Raw genomic sequence first — 15393 nt, forward strand, 5'->3', positions numbered from 1 at the left:
GGATCTTGAAGGTCATCTAGTCCAATCCCTGCTCAGGCAGGAAACCCTATACCATTTCAGACAAATGGCTGGCCAGTCTCTTCTTAAAGACTTCCAGTATTGGAGCATTCACAGCTTCTGGAGGCAGGTTGTTCCACTGGTTAATTGTTCTAACGGTCAGGAAGTTTCTTCTTAGTTCAAGGAGAAATAGTTGAACTTCCACAATGGAAAGAATGGCTTGAAAAACTGATGGAGCCAGAAGACATGGGCATATTAGCTGCTTTAATAAAAAAAACAAACCTCTACTTTTGTTTCTACTTGCAAACTCCTTCTAGATTTTGTTCTCACGCAGGAAAGAAAAATGCAAGTTTGACTCTGGGATTCGCTGATTAGATAAGTCTGTTGTTACAGAAACAGCTAGTCGACACTAGGAATGCAAAAGTAAAAAGTCACAGCTGTAACATTATTACCTTTATTCTACTGGGCTGAAAAGAGTTGGAAGTTAATGCTTTTTTTTCCTTTTCCCCTTTAATCCACACTTCTTTTCCTGTTTTTGCCTTCCACCATTACCTTTATTTTTGCCTGTGTTTTATATATTAAGTTTAATAAAATTATATAAAAATATGCCACTATGCTAAGCCATACAGCTCTGTCCCTGCAGCAGCACGTTTGGCCAACCACACACTTATGCCCCGGCTGCGTGATGGGACCAGGGCAAAGGGCCGCTGTGGGATTGCAGTGAGGTGACAATGGATGGAGAGCTGGGATTCAAAGGTTCTTCAGGCGGTGCCCTCCCTGGCTTCCTCTTCCGGCCGGTTGACCTTCGAGGTGAGGTGGTCTTCCTCATTCCACCTGCCCGACTCTAGGATACCCTCACCCAAGATTTATTTGGCTAGAAAGCAGCTCATTTCACAGCCTTCCTCGTAGCCTCTGATGCACCCACCACGCTGCTCTTCTTCGCCTCCGGAGTACCTTAGCCAACTAGCAGCAATAATCCTCTCTCCTCCTTAGAGTTCTGGTTCCCACTGAATGTCACCAGAGTTCTTGGGGAGCCAAGACATCACGGCGTTCTCTCCTCTCCTCCTGTGCTTTCAGTTTTCCCATCAACTCGGGCTTTCCCCTCAATGCTGCCTGGTGAGTCACCAGAAAGATTGCCTGGCACTGGCATTCTCCTAGGCTAGATAACAGGCTCCTTCTCTCTCCATCCGAAAGAGGCTCATTCAGCTCAGTAAGCTGCAAAATGCACATCAAATTGTTAAACAGTTTCAGAGGACAAAAACCATCTCTAAAAATATCCCACACAAACCCAAACCTACAAGTTTTTACCTTACGGCTGTAATAATAGATTACAATTTTATAGCTACAAATACTGTAAATCAGCTGTTGAGTAGTGGAATGTATTTATTACCAACAATTACACCTGCAACTCATGGTGGTGTTGAAAGAAAAGTCTTCATCAGGTCCAGTCCAAGCTGGGAATAAACAAAATGGAGACTGCTTTAGAAAGAAGGTTGTAGTTTATTGAAGGGCAGAGCCAGACAAAAACGTGGCTCTCGGAAAACTGACCACATGTTGCTGGGAGTGGTGGGTTTTTATACCTTCTTGGGCTCTTGAGGTTGTTTTCTGTTCCTGTTTGTGGCTTTGTATTTCCTGTGTCATGTACTTTGACCTGAGCTTCGAGTGTGCCCTTGGTGGGTTAATCCTATTATGTCCCCAAAGGTCATGTCTTAAGAGTTTGGGTGGGGAATGTAGATTTTAGGGGTCTTTGTCTTCCTAATCTCATCAGCTTCTAGCCTCCTGGCCCCAACCTTCCTGAATGGATTATTGAATTTGCATTTCTGAAAGCTGGCCTCTGCCTAGGAGCTGGAGCTGATTTCTGGGAGCTGGCTTCTGCCTTTTAAAAGATCTTTTTCATTGTTCCTTTGGGGAAATATATTCTGCCTTTTTAATATTTCCCAAAATATTTCTTTCTCTGGATTCTTCCCACAGTGGTTTAAAGGTATACAGATCAAAACAGCCATAAAACAGTCAACCTTAAGTGATGCCCTTTTGCTGAAGGAGAAAAGGGAACATGAGAAGGATGGGCAACCCTGAACTCCTGGGCACACTGCAACTGAGAAGCCCGTTTTCTGGGAGTCTTCTCCCTCAGTCTCTCATGCTGGGCACCTGCAGCATTGCCGCCTCCTGGTCCCCGCAAGATGAGCAGAGTCTACTGGGAAAGACAGCCTGGGCTCTTAGGTAAACCAGCATTCCTGGCCACAGCTTCCCCCAGGCTTTTCCAGAAGGAGTTATCAGTAGAACTGCTTTGGAGCAATAAATGGAACATCCATGGAACTGGGGTCGTTCTGCCTTGCTGGGATTTAGCCTCAATCCCTCAGTCCGTTTTGCTCATCCTCTTTTGTGGTTTAGCAGCTTGATCTTCTATAAAAAACAGTGGGTGACTTGTTCAGTACTATCACCAAGGTATCTCTGGAGTAGCTTGCTCCTGGTTATTAACTACTACTAAGAGCCAAGTCCTCTCCACCAGGTACCTTGTGAACAAACACACACACACACACACACACACACACACACACACACACACACACACACACAGACACTTGGTGCTTTGGGCGATCACTTTTCTCAACTGCCAGAGACAAAACCAGGCTTGCTTTGAGGCTGGACTCCTCGTCAGCTTTTTCCCAGCTTTCGTTCCCCGTTCGCCTCATGCCCCCCTCTGCCAAGGAAACAGGTAACCCTCCAGGGTGTCTTTTTCAGTTCAGGGCTTGGGAGGACTTTTCTCCAATCAGGTGACCAATAATGTCCATCCTTTTTCTTCCCCTAGCCGTCCTCTGCTATGCTTCCTACTGCCTCCATATTTGAAGGAGAGTGAAGCTCAACAAAGCACCAGAGGGCAGGACGAGAAACAAGGGTTGGAAACTGATCAAAGAGAGAAGCAACAAGGAATTAAGGAGAAACTTCCTGACAGTGAGGACAATTAACCAGTGGAACAGCTTGCTTCCAGAAATCGTGGGTGCTCCATCACTGGAGGTTTTTAAGAAGAGGCTGGACAGACACTTGTCTGAGATGGTATAGATCCTCCTGCTTGAGCAGGGGGCTGGACTAGCAGACCTCCAAGGTCCCTTTCAGATTCTATTCTATTCTGTTCTTCATCCTACTGTTTTATTTCTTTTTCTCGCCTATATTATTTGCTTCTTTAATCACAAATAGTCATCTAGACTTTTATAAACATGCATTTCATCCTTTTGTCAAGAAGCCCTCCTTAGATCCTTCGGTGCGCTTCCTTTATTTAAAACCTGAGTTCGTCTCTCACACCTGATTCTTCTTTTATCTCCTAAAAGCCTTCTGGGTCCATCTCAGTCTGGATGTTGGCCAGTGCAGTCCAATGAGAAGGCACTTTCTCAAGACTTTACTTGGGTAACAGAAACACCTAGTATCGTTGGGTGGGCCCTTGTTTGGTTAAAAAATGTCTTTGTTGTTGTCTTGTTCTTTTTCCCACCAATAAATTTCCCCTTATAGTAAGTATCCCACGGGGATCAATCTCAGATCCTCCTTTCTTTATTATGGATACAGGATCAATGCCATTGTTATGCTGGTAATACTAATCCCGAAACAGGTGTTCAGCTATGTGATCCAGTGCCTTATTAGCATTTTATCCCCTGGATGCCTTCCCACTGCCTTAGGCTGAATACGGAGGAGCCATGGAGATCCTGCTCCAGCTTGATCTTATTTCCCATCTCTCCTTTTGCCTCTAGAGTTGCTCAGTCTTGGGAATTTAATTGACAGATGACTTTGCACCCATTTATTGTTCTTATCACACTATGTGTAATATGATTTGTGGGTTTAATGTAGGGCTGTCATCCCACCCTTGTAGTTCCTAGGTTACTATCTGTTTTACCCTTCTCAGTTGTACTACAAAGTCTTGTTTCTACAGATATGGAGCATCTAAATTCTTGAAAAATGTATGTGGAGAAACATTTATAGGCTACTCTTTTGACATGTAAAATGTCTTATCTTTCAAATGCCCTGTTAAAATGCAGACTTGCAATCTGAAGTCCAACCAATGTTATTTTATCTTCCTCATGTTTGAAAAGATCTTTTCCTGAGCCTCTATTGGAGTAAATCCAAACCAAACTAAATTCACTTAAATGTTACTGCACAGATCGGAGAACCATGATCAGTTGGAAGTAACCTAAGAGATCATCAAATTCAATTCCCTGCACACTGCAGGAATCACTATCCCATCCCTAATAGAGGACTATCCAGTCTCTTGGCTGACCTTACTAAGAAGTTCTTCCTAATCTGAATTTAAATCCTTTTAAATGTCAGCCCTATTGTCAGCTACACTAAACAGACCAGAATGTCAACTCTACAGAAAGGCTAGAAGTATTTTATTGAGATGGCCCACGGTAACAGAATCTGGCCAGTCCGACTGTGTTGCACCTTCTCCTTCGGTTAATTAGGGCATGAGTCACTTCCAAGTTATCTCATTGTTTGGGATTTAAAAATGCTTTGCCCTCTTTTGCCAAGGTCCTGTTTTTTGCATTTCTCTGTCAAGGTCACCATGTTTATTTTCTACCATCTATCTCATACTAGGATGTTGCTGCATTTAGCAATGGATAACCTAAGTGGACAAAAGTGCTTATTATCTACTTCAACCAATTTTGTGTCATTGGAGAATACTATTCCTGTTAACAAATAGCAATAGCACTTATATACCGCTTCATAGTGCTTTACAGCACTCTCGGAGCAGTTTAGAAAGTCAGCATTTTGCCCCCCCCCCAATTTAACCACCTCGAGTCAACCTTGAGCCACAGGATTGAACATGTTAGTGAGCAGCCTGCAATACTACATTGCACCACCAGGGCTCTTATTAAAAAGGAAGGATTCGAGATTGAGCCTCCCATGGTTAAGGTTTTCTATCCCCTTGATCCATCCAATCCACATCTTGCTCATTTGGATGCTGCAGGGCACACTGTCAAATGCTTTGCTAAAATCAAGTTATACCATATTAACCCTAGAGGACTCCCACTGTCAAATTACTAGGTAAGAGGATTTAAGGTGAATCCTGCAAAACTGATTCTTGCCAATCCATTTCCGCATTGTTTCCATGATGCCGTTCAGGCCAGTTGGGTTTCAGGCAGGACTTGGGTCTGGCTAGTCTAAAGAAAAGAAAAAATAGGGGAGACATGATAGCAGTATTCCACTACTTGAGGGGCAGCCACAAAGAAGAGGGGGCCAGGTTGTTCACCAGAGGGAAGGATGAGAAACAACAGTTGGAAGCTGATCAAAGAGAGAAGCAACCTGGAATTAAGGAGAAACTTCCTAACAGTGAGGACAATCAACCAGTGGAACAGCTTGCCTCCACAAAGTGTGGGCGCTCCATCACCGGAGGTTTTTAAAAGGAGACTAGTCAGTCACTTGTCTGAGATGGTCTAGGTTCTCCTGCTTGAGCAGGGAGTTGGATTAGACCTCCAAGGCCCCTTCCAGATTCTATTCTGTTCTGTTCTATTCTTATTCTATTCCTTTCCATATTTTCTATTCTATTCCGCAGCCCCCCCCCCCCTTTGCATGAGTTCGTCAGAGCAAAGCTTGGCCTCCAGCTCCAATGGCCGGGGGTGGCCAGGTGATTGAGGCTCGGCTGGCCAGCAGGAACCAGCCAAGAAAGGCGGTGGCAACCAAGCTTGACCGCTTGCAAGTGGGGTTTCTGCTTTGTTCAGACTTGTACGCTCGGGCCACACACCGGGCTGGCAAGGGGCAGGAGCTGCCAGGTCTGGATGCAAAGGCGACTTCGAGTGGGCTCTGGGACCCCTTTTTATCTCCCCATATCTTTGCATTGATTCACAAGCTCTTGCCTTTTGCCCTGTCGATGGGGCTTAGGGAGGGGTCTCGCTCATGCTCAGGCCCTGCTTCCTGTGTCTGGTTCAGGTGAGTTTGACCTCCTGATCTCCCGAAGGATCTTTGCCACGGATGCCTGATTTTGCCCCCCCACCCCCCGGCTTAGGGGCCTGCCAGCAGCTTCAGGCTCATCTCCACGTCCAAGGAAGTGGAGCTGCAGACCAACCAATGGGAGAAAATTCCTTGTTTGCCAGGGAGGCACACAGATTGTGGGGAGCCTGGAGTGGCCAGCCAGGAGTGAGGAAGAGGAGGAGGTCCGGAGTCTGCGTGCAGAGGCAGACAAGGACACTCACAGGCCCTGGTAAGGGCCGAGTCGGAGAATTTGGCCAAGGAGGCCTACTTATTTAGCTATGAAATTTGTATGCTGCCAATCTCTCTACAGGTGACTCTGGGCATCGGCTGCCTGGGCATCAGTTCCGTTTGCCCAAGTGAAGGTGCTGTGGGAATGCAGTCTGTGTGTGCATGCCCTGTTTTCTCCACAACAACCCTTTGAGATGGGTTGGGCTGAGTCGCCTAAAGCGGGACTAGAACTCACTGTCTCCTGGTGATTGGCCCAAAGTCACCCAGCTGGTTTTCTTGCCTAAGGAAGGACTTGAACTCATGGCTTCTGGTTTCTAACCTGGTGCTTTAATTACTAGGCCAAACATCCTTCTGTCCCCTCGTATGTGCTTGATTTGAGCCAAAAGGCTGAGAAGTGATCTGCTCCCGGCTTCACCTTTCGGCAGGGATCCCATCGTTCTTCTCCTTCGAAAGCTGCTTCTGCTTCCTCGACCCTTTCAGCTCAAACGACTCCGTCTTGCTCTCTGGATTTCTGGCTTGTTCCCACCCAGCATCTTTAAACTCTCCCTTTCGACCAGGATCTTTTCACCGTGGCCATTTCTGCTCTTCTCCTAATTACCTACCTTTTAAATATGCTGCAGGCTTATCAAAATGCAAAGAACAGGAGGAAAGCATGTTCTTTCCTATTGATTACATTTTAAATTCCATATTTATACTGTATATATTTACATATTTATAGATAGCATCTGGCACACAGGAGCAGGCACAAGCCTTCCGGTACACCTAGCAAATTTCTGCCTGCCATTTTTCAGCTCCTCAAATCTTCTTTCCTCCCAGTCTGATCCTCGCAGGGCCTAACTGCGCGCCCAGAGGCCGGGCGTGCCACAAGGCTTCGGCTGCTCCCGCCTGAGTTTGGTTGCGGAAGCCGGTCCTCAGGGCGCGCTGGCGTGCATCTTCTCCAGGCAGCCCGCCCAGAAGGAGATGAGACGACCATCTTTGTTGCAGCAGAAGTCCGTGAAGTCTTTCAGCAGCCGGTCGGCAAACTTCTCGTCACCGGTGGCACTGGATCGCCAGGTTTTGGTCAGCATGGTGTTGTAGGCCCAGTGGTAGCCAATGCGCTCCTCGCAGAAGACGTTCTGGTTGGCAGAGCTGGTGGAGTTGCGGCGGCGGCGTTGCTGCCCGGAAAACTTCCTCTTGGAGTAGGGCAGCTGGAGGAAGACCGTGCCTGAGTGGGGAGAAGGGGGGGGGGGTTTCAGAGGACAGGAGCTTTCTGGGCCTACCTCAACCTGGGAGGGTTTTTTCTAGAAGAGGGGTGGGAACGATGGTCCTTTTATGAATTACGGACTTCAACTCCCAGAATTCCTGAGCCAGCATGAAGTCTCGGAGGTGGCCGCTCTTGTGAAGCTGAACTTTACAGAGTTCTCTGCTTTCGCACAAAGCTGTCCGGCCAGGAGCCAGGAGCTCCTCCTGAGCAAAGCAGAGTTCTGAAGCCAAAGTTCAGTTTCGGGTGGGAAGGAGGAGAGGCGAGGAGCCTCACAGCAGCTGGCTGGGCGTCAGAGTACCAGAGTCCGTCAGCCAGCCAGTCTGGGCTGGGCCATACTAGCCCTCTTTCTCCTGGCCCATCGGCAGAAAGGGCAGGGCAGGGCTTTGTGGGCACAGGAGGGAGGCTCTTCTTGCTGCCTGCAGTCCTGGAACTGCCAGAGACAAGGACTGCAGCCCCCCCCTGCCCAGAAGCAAGACGGACGATGCAGGGCCCACCATCCCCACTCCTGAAGGGGGAGAGAGCTCACCGGTAACATGGATGTACTGGGGTTTGTTCTCTGCAGGGAAGTTGAAGGCAGAGGCCGAGTATTTATCCTGTACGAATCCAAACCTGCTGGGAGCAAAGCACAGCTCTTGTTGAGCGCGCGAGGAGAAGCCTATCCTGTGGGGCAAGTCCCTCGGGAGCCTAGTCTGCCAGAAGCTTCATGGCCCCACGAAAATGTCCTCATCCAGTTCCCCTTTGGATTCGGAGCAGAGGAAGGAAAAGTAGAATAAACGCCCAGCCTTGCAGAAGAAGAAGCGCTGCGGACTTTTCAGCCTGCTTCCTACACCTTGTGTCACCCACTGCACACACACACACACACACACACACACCTGCCAACAGCACCTCCCCGGCTCACCTGTGTGCAATGGCCTCCTGCAGAAGGTGCATCCGGTCCCAATAGGTTTCTGGCTCAAAGCCTGCAAAAGAAAGCGGAGGCAAGTTCCAGTTGCTGTCAAGATCCCAAGATTTCTCAGGCACCTCCTGCGAAGCTTTCTGGAGAATTGCGCAGTTGGGAGATGCTCCTATATTACCTTGTTTGGTCTCAAGAAAGCACTGATCTTGTCTCCCCAAAGCTCCAGGTGATTCAGCCTCCCCCGTCCAGGTGTAGTTCCGAGGGTCAAGTGATGCTTGGTAAAAAAAGGTCCTTCCCTGCCCAGTCTCTGCCCTGCCACCGCTGGAATTGCCTGCCCTGGCCTAGCAAGGGAGTTGTCGGTCTCATGGCTTTCTTCCTTCTCCCCTTCCTTGGACCTCACTTCCCCGCCTCTCTTTCCCAGATATCCTCCTCCTAAGAGGTTCAGGTAGAGAAAAAGCTCACCTACTGATTAGTGTTCTGTACCAGCCTGCTACCGGCCCTGCAGAAAAGGCAGGGACAACCCCTTTTACAAGAAGGCAAGAGGCTGGAATTACGCCTGCCAAATTTATTGCTACAAAAACAAATAGAACGAACCAAGAAACAGGAGCTTTTCAAGCGGTTACCTTCAGCAAACCAGCCCTCCCATGCATTCCCCCTTAAATACAGTTCAGGGCGTGGCTTCTCTCTGCCTCCTTCCGAGGAGCCCCATTGCCTTCCTCTGTTTACTCCTGATTGACTGCCTCCTGCGTCGGGCGTCCTTGAACAGGGCCAGCTGTGGGTCATCTTCATCCACGCTGTCAGGCTCACAGCTGGGTCTGCGTCGTGACCAGATGAGAGGGGCCTGGCTGGGGGCTCTCATCAAGCTGTCCAACCCCCTCAGCAAGCTCTTCAACACCCCCCTCCTCCTCCTCCTCTGAGTCATCTGACCCAACTGCCGAACCCACAGGCTGACCCTGAATCACAACAATTAGGAAGGCAGGAGCTGCTGATTGGCCTGGGGCCTGATGGGAGGTTCCCTACTGGGATGATTAGCGGACTGGTTTTTGACTTAGTTTAACATTTAATGTTTTTACGTCCGCTCTTATGATATTGTAAGAGTCACTTGACAGGCAGCATATAAATTTTAGCAAACGAACAGAGTTGCCTCTGGGATAAGGGAGTAAGATGTCCTTGCTTGATCGGCAAGCTGGTTAAAAGCAAGCTCCCTCCTCACCGTCAAAGAGGTGTTCGCTGCCCTCTTTCAGCAGGCAGCTGATGCTGAGCGGGATGAAAAGCTGGGCCCGAAGGGGGTCTCCGTACAAGTAACTGGGCAGGGCAAACGGGCCTTCCAGGACCGGGACCAGCAGGAATCCACAGGAAGTGGCTTTGCGATGCCAGCCTTGGACCTGTGGAAAGAGGCTGGTAGGTGGCTTCGCCTTGTCTGCAGGCCCGCCTTTATTTTTTATTTATTTATTTTTATTCCATTTATATCCCGCCCTTCTCCGAAGACTCAGGGCGGCTTACAAGCTTAGCAGTACCGGGTTCAAATGACGACCAAGCACGGCCTTGGAAACCAGCAGACCTGGCCTGTAAGAGACCGTTCTGATTGCCCAGCCCGAAGGCCCGCCCGCCCGCCCGAGCTCACCATCTCGAAGAGAACAGCCGCCGTCACGGCCATCCAGTGCAGTTTGATTTCAAAGGCAGCACTGAGGGAGAAGTTGCCGTGGTAATAACAGCTGCACCACTCCAGCCGGTCTGTGCGGTTGTTTATGTCCACATCCAGGGTCACTGTCCGCTGTTCTGGCACTGTGGCAGCTGCCCGGAGAGGAACCGAAGAGCACAAGGGGAGGGAGGGAGAGCAAATGGGAGATAGTGTTAGCCATCTGGCAACTTTCTGGCTTACCGGCATTACTGCAAGCAGCCAAGCGCCTCCACGTTGGGTGGCAGGATCAGCCCTTCTTCCAGAAACTTGAATTCCCCAGCATGCAGGCTGCTCCAGAGACTCTGCAGCCCTGTTTTGGGGGTGGTCTCTTTCAAGCCCCCGGGAATAAGGAAATGAGCAAAGAGCTGCAGCTACTGGTTACGTTTTCCTTCATCAGCCATTCACTGGCCTCTCATTCCCTTCACGATGGAAGACAAACATTTTGGCTGTCTCCGGGGTTTCCTCCCACTGCCAGTTTCTCTTGATTTTAACTTTAGAGAAAGTCGGAGCAGAAACTTGCCAAGGAGTTTATGGAATGCATCTGGGGGTTACTGATGACTCGGGGGGGGGGAGGACGGGGACTAGGCCAGAACCCATCTCGTCCTGCTATGTCGCCATTCCATCTCACCTCCGCTGCGCCCTAAAGAGCTTCCCCACTGTAATATCGGAGGGCAGGTAACAGAAAGTCCTTCAAGGGTCAAGGAAGCCTGAAGCCCTGGCCCAGGTTTGTGCGTGGCCTCTTCTACGGCTCCAGATGCTCTGCCCTTTCAACACCCCTCAAGGGTGGGACTCAGTCCCACTCGGACACAAAGGCCAAACACCTCGACCCAAACACAGTTCTTATCAGCTGCTTCCTCACTGCTTTCAACGGAAGAGAATCTTGGTGCTTTCTGAGCTTGGCTTTTCTTGCAGACGTTTCATGACCCATCTAAATAACATCAGCAGTGCTAGAAGGGAGTGGGGTTTATGGAGAGGAGGAGGAGGATTGTGGGGTCCTTGGTGCTCTCTGGGCTTGGTGGTTTTCTTGCAGATGTTTCACGACCCAACCAGGGAATACCATCAGTGCTAAATGGGAATGGGGTTTACTCTCTGGGATTAGCACTGATGGTACCTCGCTGGGTCATGAAACATCTGATATCAACTGGGAGACAAACTCTGCAGCGTGGGAAATCGAACAGATTCCTAACCAACTTAGCTGACAGCTTTATCATCCAAAAGGTGGAGGAGGGAACTAGACGTAAAGCTAACTGGACCTACCGTATTTTTCGGACCATAAGACGCACTTTTTTCCCAAAAGTGGGGGGGAAAACGAAGGTGCATCTTATGGTCCGAAGGTGATCCGTATGGCCAGCCCCAACCTCCGCAAGTGGAAAGCAAGGGAGATTGCCAGGAGCACGAATCGGCACGTGCTGAGAAACGCCGATCTCACGCTCCTGCACTCTCCCTCGCTCGGTTTCAGCTTCCCTTGCTACTACAAGAGAAAGCAGGCTGAAACGGAGTGAGGGAGATTGCCAGGAATGTGAATCGGCTGATCTCGCGCTGCTGCAATCTGCCTCGTTTCAGCCTGCTTTCTCTTGTAGCAAGGGAAGCTGAAACCGAGCGAGGGAGTTTGCAGGAGCACGAGATCAGCCGATTCACATTTCTGGCAATCTCCCTCACTCTGTTTCAGCTTGCTTTCTCTTGTAGCAAGGGAAGCTGAAACCGAGCGAGGGAGTTTGCAGGAGCGCGAGATCGGCCAATTCGCATTTCTGGCAATCTCCCTCACTCCGTTTCAGCTTGCTTTCTGCAAGAGAAAGCCGGGCTGCAGGGCCGCCTCCGCAGGTACTGCTCTAATGCAGAGAGGGAAGGACAAAGAGGGAGGGAAGGAAGGAAGGAAGGAAGGAAGGAAGGAAGGAAGGAAGGAAGGAAGGAAGGAAGGAAGGAAGGAAGGAAGGGACAATGGAAGAGGGAGGGAGAGAAAGAGAGAAGGAGAAAGAATTTTTTTCCCTTGTTTTCCTGCTCTAAAAACTGGGTGCGTCTTATGGTCCGAAAAATACGGTAATTCTTACTAACAGAGAAGTGACAGAGGGAGTTGAAGTTGCTGGAACTATGGGCGAGAGTGATCACGTCATGTTGAAATTCAATATAATGCAAACACAAGCAACAGAATATAATCCAGCCAGTGTCTTAAACTTTAAAAGAGCTGATTTTAAGTAACTCAGAGAAAGCCTAAGAAAAATTCCATGGATGAAAATTGTAAAGGGGAAAACAACTCAAGGAGCGTGGGAAACTCTGGAAAATATGATCATAAAAGCCCAATCTAACACAATACCACTGAAAAAGATTCCATTTGATCTTGACAAATATAAATCACTGGGACCTGATGGATTACATCCCAGAGTTCTGAAGGAGCTGGCAGATGTTATCTCAGAACCACTGCACCATATCTTTCAAAAATCCTGGAACACCCGGGAATTACCTGAGGATTGGAAAAGAGCTGATGTGGTTCCCATCTTCAAAAAAGGGGGTGGAAAAAAACAGACCCAGGAAATTATAGATCAATCAGTTTAACATCACTATCTGGGAAGAAACTGGAAAAGATAATCAAAAAACAGATCTGCGAACATCTAGAAACAAATAAAGTTATAACTAGTAGCCAGCATGGATTTGTTAAAATTTTCATTCTTTGACAAAGTGACTAACCTAGTAGACCAGCAAAATGCTGTGGATGTAGTATACTTAGATTTCAGTAAGGCATTCAATAGGTAGACCACAACCTACTTCTTGGTAAGCTAGAAAAATGTGGGATAGAAAGCATCACCACCAGATGAATGTGTAACTGGCTGACAAACTGTACTCAATGAGTAGTCCTCAACGGCACTACATCCACATGGAGGGAAGTAAACAGGGGGGTGTCACAGGGTTCCATATTAGGCCCAGGACTCCCCAATATCTTCATAAAGACTTAGATGAGGGAATTGAAGGGGAACTCATCAAATCTGCAGATGATACCAAGCTGGCAGGAAGAGCCAAGACCCCAGAAGACAAGCTCAGGATCCAGAAAGACCTAGACAGACTTGAACAATGGGCCTTATCCAACAACATGAATTTTAATGTGGAGAAAAGCAAAGTTTTACATTTAGGTAGGAAAACCAAAGGTATAAGTACCGATTAGGTGAGACCTGGCTCAAAAACAGTAACCGTGAAAGGGACCTTGGAGTCCTAGCGGACGATCACTTAAACATGAGCCAGCAATATGCGGCAGCAGCCAAAAAAGCTAATACAATCCTTGGTTGTATAAACAGAAACACAGAATCAAAATCACATGAAGTATTAGTACTGCTTTATAAAGCCTTAATAAAGCCACATATGGAGTACTGGATCCAGTTTTGGTCACATTACAAAAAAGATGTTGAGACTTTGGGGGAAAGTGCAAGGAAGAGCAGCTAAGATGATTAAAGGCCTGGAGACTAAAATATATGAAGAATTGTTGCAGGATTTGGGAATGGCCAGTCTAGGAAAAAGAAGGACTAGGAGTGACATGATAGCAGTATTCCAGTATTTGAGGGGCTGCCTCCAAAGCACCAGAAGGCAAAAGACAAGAAACAATGGATGGAAACTGATCAAGGAGAGAAGCAACCTGGAGTTAAGGAGAAACTTCCTGACAGTGAGGAGAATTAACCAGTGGAACAGCTTTCCCTTCAGAAGTTGTGGGTGCTCCATGACTGGAGGTTTTTAAGAAGAGGCTGGACAGACACTTGTCTGGAATGGTTTAGGGGCTCCTGCTTGAGCAGGGGGCTGGACTAGAAGACCTCCAGGGTCCCTTCCAGCTCTATTTTGATTTATTGATTGACCTGAGATTTACCTCTCAGATGATTTTGGAACAGGAATGCCCATAATGGCTTAAAGCAGAAGTCTCCAACCGTGGCAACTTTAAGACTTATGGACTTCAACTCATAATTTCCCAGCCAGCAAAGCTGGGAGTTGAAGTCCACAAGTCTTAAAGTTGCCACGGTTGGAGAGCCCTGGCTTTAAAAGGCCTAATATGGAGCCAATGCAACATTTCCAGATCACCGTCATCCCCCTCCTCCACTTTTCAGTTGATGCATTTCTCCCCCCCCCCAAATCTTCCTGGTCAGGTCCCTCCTAATTTGGAGGAACAGAAACCCCACATTTTGGGATAGAGTCCTAAGCCACCCTCCGCACCCCAGTTACCCAGTAATGCCGCCGCCTGGCTCCGTCCTCCAAAGCTGCGGCTGAAGGAGCTGTGCCTGCTTGCGTAGGAGGCCGGGCGGCTGGGCAGCCACGGCAAGAGGAAGGCCGGGATGTCCGAATGGGGGAGCTCCTCCGCCACAAAAGCCACCTCAAACCACTTTCGCTGGAAGGCGGAGAACTCGTCCTTGGCCGTGTGCCACAGGGCCGGCTGCTGGATCCCTCCTGCAGAAGAGGGGGGGGAGCTATTCGGAGCCTGTGGAAGCCCCCGCTTCCTGCTCAGGAGTCAGTCTTGGCTGCAATCTCTGCAGAGCCTCTTGCTGAGAGAGGAGATCAGGGGAAGTCAGGCGGCCGGGGGGGTGGTGTCAGCTGACCTTTGCACTTGAGCAGAGGAATGCCAGGGTGGTCTCTCAAGGTTAGACCCATCTGTCCCCCTCCCCAGTCCAGGAGCTGCTATTCCAAGAGGCTGTGCCTCCTGTGGCTCTTCAGAGCAGGGGAGGACACAAGCTGTTGCTTTTCATCTCTGGGGGTTTGGCACAGGAGGGGATTTTCGTTCCTTTTCCGCAGGCCTCTTTTGCATCGCCTTGTCCGCTCTGCAGCACTGCGAAGGGCCAGCCAAGCGGGGAGGCTGCCAAGTGCTCCTGGAGGGACAAGGGTGGCCCAAACCGCCCTGAGACTGACCTCGCTCTTGCTCCTTGTCTTCCACCATCTTGTAGAAATAAAACCCATAAATAAAGGTGCGAAGGGCCTCTCCGGAAGCGTGGATGATCAGCTGCTCCTCCAGCATTTTCTAGAGAAGGGGAAATGAGGAATGGCTTCAGCTGGAAGGACAGCCAGTAGCCAGGCAGGCCAAAGGGGAAAAATCCTGCCCTTTTTGGACCGAGATGCCCTACGTACAGTCACCCACGCACTCGTTACCTCCCGTATAGATTACTGTAATGCTCTCTACATGGGGCTGCCCTTGAAGACCACCCGGAGGCTTCAGCTGGTGCAGAATGCAGCTGCACGGGTTGTGATGGGAGCACCCCGATACTCCCATATTACACCCCTCCTGCGTGAGCTGCATTGGCTACTAGTTGCCCTCCGGGTGAGATTTAAGGTGCTGGTACTTACCTTTAAAGCCCTACATGGCTTAGGTCCGGGATACTTGCAGGACCATCTGCTGCCAGGAACGAATTCCCATCGTCCAGTACGCTCACACAG

At 49.1% G+C, this 15393-nt stretch overlaps 1 protein-coding gene across 15 annotated transcripts in view; it reads right to left on the reverse strand.

The window, feature by feature from the left end:
- Positions 1-360: 360 nt before the first annotated feature.
- Positions 361-15393, reverse strand: part of DEPDC5 (DEP domain containing 5, GATOR1 subcomplex subunit) — a 75764-nt gene continuing 60731 nt past the window's right edge. For 3 of the 15 annotated variants that reach the window (XM_081338646.1, XM_081338648.1, XM_081338639.1), the window contains 7 exons: positions 14872-14980; positions 14194-14415; positions 9943-10112; positions 9532-9703; positions 8322-8382; positions 7950-8035; positions 5940-7384 (listed from right to left, as the gene is read on the reverse strand). In XM_081338646.1, the coding sequence (XP_081194772.1) occupies positions 7092-7384; positions 7950-8035; positions 8322-8382; positions 9532-9703; positions 9943-10112; positions 14194-14415; positions 14872-14980 (1113 nt within the window). In that variant the 3' untranslated portion in view covers positions 5940-7091. Of the gene's footprint in view, positions 1213-1387; positions 2401-4989; positions 5145-5867; positions 7385-7949; positions 8036-8321; positions 8383-9531; positions 9704-9942; positions 10113-14193; positions 14416-14871; positions 14981-15393 lie in introns of those variants that run through there. The other 12 variants (XR_014027851.1, XR_014027853.1, XR_014027854.1 and 9 more) reach the window with 12 other exon arrangements.

The sequence above is a fragment of the Vipera berus genome (genome assembly GCF_964194415.1).
Source record: "Vipera berus genome assembly, chromosome: 14".
Classification (NCBI taxonomy): Eukaryota; Metazoa; Chordata; class Lepidosauria; order Squamata; family Viperidae; genus Vipera; species Vipera berus.